This window comes from Trachemys scripta, chromosome 11 (assembly GCF_013100865.1).
Source record: "Trachemys scripta elegans isolate TJP31775 chromosome 11, CAS_Tse_1.0, whole genome shotgun sequence".
Classification (NCBI taxonomy): domain Eukaryota; kingdom Metazoa; phylum Chordata; order Testudines; family Emydidae; genus Trachemys; species Trachemys scripta.
In genome coordinates, this window is record NC_048308.1 from 74,911,276 (window position 1) to 74,919,615 (window position 8,340).

Below are 8,340 nucleotides of genomic sequence, written 5' to 3' on the forward strand. Positions count from 1 at the left end.
CCCAGCCCCTTCCCCCCGAGTCCCTGTTCCTCATACCGCCCCTTCTCCCCACGGCCCGGCCCTCGTACCGCCCCTTCTCCCCGAGCCCCCGCCCTTACCCTGCTCCTTCTCCCTGCAGCCCATCCCTCACCCCGCCCCTTCTCCCTGAGCCCCCGTTCCTTACACCGCCCTCCCCCCGAGACCCCACCCTCACACCGCAAAAAATACCCTACATAAATTATGATTTGGACATGTACATGTGCATATTTATTTGTTTCTCCTAAAGCTAATTAAGTATTTTAAGGAAAAGTGTCTGTGTGGCCACCAAAACAGTGTGTTGTGAGAACCCTGTTCTGAGGGCCCAGCTTCCAGGCGCAAGGCTTTTTGCTCTTTTGAGCTTTCTCGGGAGCTCCTCTCCTCAGCAACTTCCAGTCTCTATGATTCGCTTTCAGTGGAGCCCGGGTAACCCATTATCAGGCTCTTTAGCTGCCAGCCAGCCACCTAGGGATTGAATTACTTTCAGGTGGGGCTGGGTTGGCTGGTTCTCCTTTTCAGAAAACTGCCCCAGGTAGGCTGGTCGCTGAATCCCCTTAAAGGGCCAGGCCCTGTGATATACCTTCTTCATCAGCCTAAAGCCAACCTGTACCCAAACGTTGGCTTGACCATGGCTAACACTTGGTTATGTTGTGCACCCAGGGCACACTTCCTGCCCTGTTGCCACAAGGAAACCTACAAGGGCCTTGGCTATATTTTTATTCTTGTCAGGGAAGTATGAAGTGACCAGAAGTTGTTTTCCCCAATCTGCTAGGGCAGTGCTTCTCAAGCTATCTGATGTGGGGGACCGGCAATTTTTTTTCCCAATGTGCCAGGGACTGATGCCGTATTATTATCCTATTGGACACTCTTATGAGGAAACTCGCCGCGGACCGGCAGCCGATGGCGCGCGGACCGGTGCCGGTCCGCGGACCACCACTTTGAGAAGCACTGATCTAGGTAGCTCCTGCAGTGGACAAACTCCCTGATAATTTTCAGCATGTCATAGTTCAGAGCAACTTGTATTCTTTGTAAGTCAAATCCTTTGCTTTCATGTCATGCTCCTGTAGCAGATATGGTCTGGTTACAGAGCTTCCTTCTGAGCCAGATACTCACAGCTGTGTTCAATGCGGGATCCTTTAGTGCTTTGCCAGGTGTGGCTAAGGTTCGTTTAAATAAAGTATCTACACACAGGGCCACCTACTGGCTGAACAGTGTAATAACGTGTACCATTCTATTACATTTCCTCCTTTATAATATTTACATATCACACTGTCTTTGAAGTTCAGTACATATCAGTTTGTTAAGTGTCTCTGAATCATACTGGTTTTCTTATTACACAACCTGAATGTGTGACAACTTGGTCATTTGGCTGTCCATTAGTTGCAACAACTTGCTGGTTGGTCTGGAATACTTGAGTCTTCCTCTTGCTCTTCATCCACCATCTGTAGAGTTTGTTTTGTTGATTGTTCTTTTTGAGGAACAAAATGTTAATGTTGATTGTTTCTGCTGAACTCTCCGCTGTCTGTCTCAATCACTGAATTCTTTTTCTTTACTGTAGCTGGAGGTTCCCATCCTTGCTCTCCATCCATTGTGACACAAACACTTTCAACAAGGGTTTGACCTGATAGTTCCCTGAGTGTTGTCTGATGTAGAAAGGTTCATAAGTTCATTTTGCCTTTTTATCCAGTTTGGCTACTCTCCTCATGTCTGGCCATGTTGCAGATAGGGATTCCCACCCCCCACGCTGGATCACTAGTTCTGAGTTTTCTTCCCCTCAGGACTTGTGCTGGACTATATCCAGTAATTGCTATTGGTAGCTCAGAAAAGCAAGGAATGAATCTTCCTGTTGTAGGATTTTCTTGGCTGTCTGTACAGCTCCGTAAGGCTTTCCAATTGCTTGTGGGTTATGTGGACTGATCAAAATAATATTTTGTTTAGAATAACTGCTGCAGTGAATAGTCATCCATTCTCTGTCACTAGTTGTTCTGGAATATCAAAATAAGCAAAAGTGCACTTCAGACTCTCAAGAACATTATGTTTTTCAAGTGCATTCTTTCTAAAGACCTGGAAAAATAGTCTACAGCAACCAGGTAATGATGCCCTCTGAATTCAGTTAAATCTGCAGCTCTTTCAAGGTCTCTCAGGTAAGGGTGTTTATACATTGTATGGTTCAGTATTATCTCTTAAGTTGATTTGTACTGGATTTACTTTTAAAAGTCCAGTATCAGCCAATCCTCCATTGGGTTCTTCCACCTTTCTCACTAGGCCCATCACAGTTGCCATGCTGTGACCGAGAAGGTCGTTAGTCTTGGATCCTTTAAGCATACACACTCTGAATGCAACCTGTTCGACAGGTTGGCTGCGCTGCGTGAAGAAGTACTTCCTTTTGGTTTTTTGTTTTAAACCTGCTGCCTATTAATTTAATCAGGTGACCGCTAGTGTTTGTGTTATGCAGAAGAGTAAATAACACTGGCCCGCCCCCTCCCCCCCCCTCCCCTCCGAGCCCTCTTGTGCTGAGCACCTGCCTCTCCCCTTTCCCCCATCTGTTCCCCTGGCACTCTCCCCTCCTTGCATCCCATCGCTGCCCCCACCAGTGACTCCCTCTTCCCTCATCCCCCTGTGCCCTGCTGCTGCCCACCTGCCTCATTGCCTTTTGCTGAACCCATCATGCACAGTCATCCTCTCACTACCCCCTCGGACCCCACAGTACCTGCCCACTCCCTGGTCCCTCCTCCGTCCCCTTACTCCCTCTGCCGCCCTGGCACCTGGCACTTCGCTTCCCTCTTTCCCCCTCTCCTTATCCGCCTCCTCCCACACTCTCCTGGCACCCCCTGCCCCGGCACCTGCCCCTCCCCCAATTCCCTCTGCCCCTCAGGGGCCCATCCCTTTCCTTGCCCCCTTCTGCCTGCCCATTTCCTTGACCCCTCTTAGTCCCCCTGGAGCCTACCCCTTACCTCGACCCCCTCATGCCTGCCCATCCCTCCTGTCCTCCTCGTTCCCTCTCTTGTGCTCACCCCTCCCTTGTTCCCTCCTCTGGTGCCTGCCCTTTATTGTGCCCAGGGTCACCGCTTCCCTCAACCCCCACCTCTCCCCGCTTGTGCTAGCCCCTCCCCTCACTACCATTGGCTCCTCCCCTTCCCTAATCTTCTCACCTGAGTGACCCTCCTCTCCCCACCCCACCCTCTCCCCACCCCAGCCTACCCCTGCTCACCCCCACTGACCATCTCCCTCATGTTCTCCCCACTCTCTGATCCTTCTCTAATTCTCTCTTCAGAGTCAGACGAGCCCTCGCTCCCCTTAAAGAGCAACAACCCCCAGACTCAGCGATTAACGGGGATGTGGGTTAATTTCCCTTTGATCCCAGTGACCGGCCCCTGCCCCCAGCACTGACTCTGTGACTCTCTCCCCAGTGGACGTGACTCTGGATCCAGACACAGCAAATCGCTGGCTTGTCCTGTCTGAGGATCGGAAACGTGTGAGACACGGAGACACACGCCAGGATCTGCCCGACAACCCTGAGAGATTTGAAACTTCTGCCTGTGTCCTGGGTGCTGGGGGGTTCACGGGCGGGTGGAGTTACTGGGAGGTGGAGGTGGGAGACAAGCCTGAATGGGCTCTGGGGGTTTGTAGGGAATCTGTGAGTAGGAGGGGGAAGGTCACAGCATCACCTAAACATGGATACTGGACATTGTGTCTGAGGGGTGGGGTATACAAGGCCCTGACCTCCCCTCCAACCCCCCTCCCCGTGAGCGTCAGGCCCAGCCGGGTGGGGGTTTTCCTGGACTATGGGGCGGGCGAGGTCTCATTTTACAATGTGACTGACAGGTCCCATCTCTTCACTTTCACTGACACCTTCTCCGGGACGCTCCGTCCTTGTTTCTATCCTGGTTACAGTGCTGGGGGCACAAACGCAGCTCCCCTGATAATCTGCCCGGTCCCAGCTCAGGCTGGAGGGAATTTCTGTCCTGTACAGTGACCCTGCGGCAGAGACTGGCCCCTCCCAGTCCAGCACCAGGCCTGTTCCCAGGGGGATGGTCTAAAGGGCATCACCTGCCTGACCCCACTCCCTCAGTTCCCAGCCCCAGGCCTGTGAGCTGCAGGGAGAGGAGAGAGCAGAGAAGGGGTGGAGGGAGCAGGGCAAAGCGGGGTGCAGGCTGCTTGGAAGTGGGGATGCAGGGTCAGAGGGACGTGCAGGCTCCTGGGCTTTTAAAAGTGAACATGTGGGTGCATGCTGCAAGCATTTCAGAGCCGATGCTTTGCGCAATGAGTGAGAATGACAGTCAGAGAAATGCTTCTACCTGAAAGGAGAGAGCCATGAGCAGGTGGGGGAGTCCCGCGGCTCAGCCCCAGCCCAGAGCCCGGCTGTGCCGGGAGGATGGATCAGCACTCAGGGCACTAGGAGGGAGGGTGGTTGGTTAGGGAAGAAGTTGCTGCCCCTGACTGGGGGAAGCACTAAGCATCTCAGCCTCCGATTCCCTACAGCCCATCGGCATGTGCTCGAGTTCCCATTGAACTGAATTCACCCCCCGTTACACACAGTGACCGGAATGACAGAGACCTTTGTCTGCCCCAACAGGGCCCCGTCCAGCATTACCCACACAGGGCGGGGGCTGTCTCTGTGCAGCGGGGGAGGGGGTTCAGTTGATTCCCAGGGCCATTAACTGCATTATCCGACTCCCAGAGAAAAGCCAATCCAGGAGCTGAGTGAGCACAACAGGTCCAGTGAGCATTTACTGTCCAGGGAGATTTCCGCAGGTGTCTGTTCCCCGCCGGCCCCATCCTTATTGTCTGCCTGGAGCCTGGTCCCAGCATGATGGATGGGGAATGGGGGCAGCTGGGGAAGGGGGATCAAGCCAGAGCATAGGCACAGACTCCATGAGTGCTCCAGGGCCGGAGCACCCACAGGGAAAAATTAGTGGGTGCTTAGTACCCACTGGCAGCCAGCTCCCCCTCCCCCTCTCCCGCCGTGAACAGCTGTTTCACAGCATTCAGGACACTTCGGAAGGGAGGGGAGCACTGGGGATGGGGTGCACTTGGCGGAAGAGGTGGGGAAAAGGCAGGTCAGGGGGTGGGGGCTTGGGAGAAGGGGGTGGAATGGGAGCGGGGCAGAGCAGGGGTGGGAAGAGGCAGGGTGGTGTCAGAGGCTTGGGAGAAGGGGTGGAGTGGGGGCAGGGCCTAGTGCAGAGGCAGGGTCGAACACCCCCCTGACTAGAGGAGAATGTGATGGGTTAGATAACAGAAACCCCCCCCCCTTGGGAGCTGCCACCTGATGAGCCAAAACTACCTCTGCCCCTGCTTTCCCTGCCAGCTCGGGACACCAGCACCCTGTCTTGCTGAGCCAGACACACCCGTCTGCTCCAACACAGACCCAGGGTCCGAATTACTTGCCCCCAAAGCTGCAGACTTAATTGAAAGCAGCTAACAGAAGTGTTCTTGTATTTAACACTCAGATGCCCAACACCCAATGGGGTCTAAACCCAAATAAATCCGTTTTAACTCATAAATTGTTCACCCTCTATAACACTGATAGAGATAGATGCACAACTGTTTGCCCCCTCCCCCTAGGTATTAATACATACTCTGGGTTAATTAATAAGTAAAAAAGTGATTTTATTAAATACGGAAAGTAGGATTTGAGTGGTTCCAACTAGTAACAGACAGAACAAAGTGAATTACCAAGTAAAATAAAATAGAACACACAAGTCTATGTCTAATACAGTAAGGAACTGAATACAGATAAGAGCCTCACCAGTTCCAGTAAGCTTCCTTTTATAGACTAATCTCCTTCTAGTCTGGGTCCAGCAATCACTCACAGCCCCTGTAGTTACTGTCCTTTGTTCCAGTTTCTTTCAGGTATCTTTGGGGATGGAGAGGCTCTCTCTTTAGTCACTTGAAGACAAAATGGAGGGGTCTCCCCTGGGCTTAAATAGACTTTCTCTTGTGGGTGGAGACCCCCTCCTCTCTCCTATCCAAAGTCCAGCTACAAAATGGAGTTTTGGAGTCACCTGGATAAGTCACTTGTCCATGCATGACTGAGTTCCTTACCAGCCAAGCCACATCCCTGGGAAAGCCCAGATGTGTGTTGGTGTCTCCAAATTCATTGTTGGCTTAAGTGTTTCTTGATGGGGCACTTACTGAGAATAGTCTTTTCTCAGGAAGCTGACCAACTGCTTCACTACAGCCTACTTAGAATCAAACAAGTAGGCAGCCAATATTCACAACTTCGAATACAAAAATGATACATGCATACAAATTGGATCAATAGATTCAGTAGAGAATGACCTTTACAGAGATATGTTACATGGCATATGTAGCATAAAACACAGTCTAGTTATGTTATATATAGATACATTCATAAGCATATTTCCATAAAGCCTTATGGGTGGCACCGTCACAGAGAAATCGGCACCTATGGGCCAGAGTTTGGGGATTGAGAGCCCAGCCCCACAGTGTGAGGGGCCCACGCTGGGTGAAGGGAACCTGCTTTTGGCAAGGAGCCCAGGAACTTTTCTCCTCCTCTCTCCATGTGTTTGCTTCACCCCAACCACACATGCCCCACTGCCACACACTTCTCGTCTGCCTGAACCTACTCCTGTGGCCTCCAACCTCCACTCCTCCCCCCTGTCCCTCCTCAAAACCCTCTTCCCAGGGAGCCCTGGGCCAGGGAACAGTGAAACATGGGACAGTGCCCTGGCTCTGCGCAGAGCATCAGCTCCCTGAGCAGGGGCCATGGCTGTGGGGCTGTCTGACATGCCCAGTGCTGGGAGGCTATGGGGATTGTGACTGGGTGCCTAGATGGGCCACACTGAGGATGCTATAACTCAGGGCATACTGCAAGGAATAGGGCAGACAATCCCCCAGGCTGGTGGATTCTTCTATAATTAGATTCACCGAGTCAATAACAAAATTACCTCTGTAATACCACACTGGTTATGCAGAAGCCACATACAATCCCCTTTAAGCATCGCAGCGTGTGTCCCCCATCTAGACAGCCAATTCCAATATAGTGAGAGGTTATTGAAAATCTGATTCACCATATCATAGATTCATAGAATCATAGAAGATCAGGGTTGGAAGGGACCTCAGGAGGTATCTAGTCCAACCCCCTACTCAAAGCAGGACCAACCCCAACTAAATCATCCCAGCCAGGGCTTTGTCAAGCCTGACCTTAAAAACCTCTAAGGAAGGAGATTTCACCACCTCCCTAGGGAACCCATTCCAGTGCTTCACCACCCTCCTAGTGAAAAAGTTTTTCCTAATATCCAGCCTAAACCTCTCCGCCTGCAACTTGAAACCATTACTCCTTGTTCTGTCATCTGCCACCACTGAGAACAGTCTAGATCCATCCTCTTTGGAACCCCCTTTCAGGTAGTTGAACGCAGCTATCAAATCCCCCCTCATTCTTCTCTTCTGCAGACTAAACAATCCCAGTTCCCTCAGCCTCTCCTCATAAGTCATGTGCTCCAGCCCCCTAATCATTTTTGTTGCCCTCCGCTGGACTCTTTCCAATTTTTCCACATCGTTCTTGTAGTGTGGGGCCTAAAACTGGACACAGTATTCCAGATGAGGCCTCACCACTGTCGAATAAATGGGAATGATCACGTCCCTCGATCTGCTGGCAATGCCCCTACTTATACAGCCAAATGCCGTTAGCTTCTCGTCCACTGTAACCCCTAGGTCCTTTTCTGCAGAACTGCTTCCTAGTCATTCGGTCCCTAGTCTGTAACAGTGAATGGGATTCTTCCGTCCTAAGTGCAGGGCTCTGCACTTGTCCTTGTTGAACCTCATCAGGTTTCTTTTGGCCCAATCCTCTAATTTGTCTAGGTCCCTCTGTATCCTATCCCTACCCTCCAGTGTATCTACCACTCCTCCCAGTTTAGTGTCATCTGCATACTTGCTGAGAGTGCAGTCCACGCCATCCTCCAGATCATTAATGAAGATACTGAACAAAACCGGTCCCAGGACCGACCCTTGGGGCACTCCTCTTGAAACCGACTGCCAACTAGACATGAAGCCATTGATCACTACCCGTTGAGCCCGACGATCTAGCCAGCTTTCTATCCACCTTACAGTCCATTCATCCAGCCCATACTTCTTTAACTTGCTGGCAAGAATACTGTGGGAGACTGTATCAAAAGCTTTGCTAAAGTCAAGGAATAACACATCCACTGCTTTCCCCTCATCCACAGAGCCAGTTATCTCCTCATAGAAGGCAATTAGGTTAGTCAGGCATGACTTGCCCTTGGTGAATCCATGCTGACTGCTCCTGATCACTTTCCTCTCCTCTAAGTGCTTCAGAATTGATTCCTTGAGGACCTGCTCCAT

General features: G+C 51.5%; 1 protein-coding gene across 1 annotated transcript in view; it reads left to right on the plus strand.

The window, feature by feature from the left end:
• LOC117884637 (E3 ubiquitin-protein ligase TRIM39-like) overlaps window positions 1-4,976 on the plus strand; it is a 19,665-nt gene extending 14,689 nt beyond the window's left edge. The window contains exon 7 of the mRNA XM_034785139.1: window positions 3,426-4,976. Coding sequence (XP_034641030.1) covers window positions 3,426-3,991 — 566 coding nt within the window. The 3' untranslated portion in view covers window positions 3,992-4,976. The remainder of the gene's footprint in view (window positions 1-3,425) is intronic.
• Window positions 4,977-8,340: the final 3,364 nt, after the last annotated feature.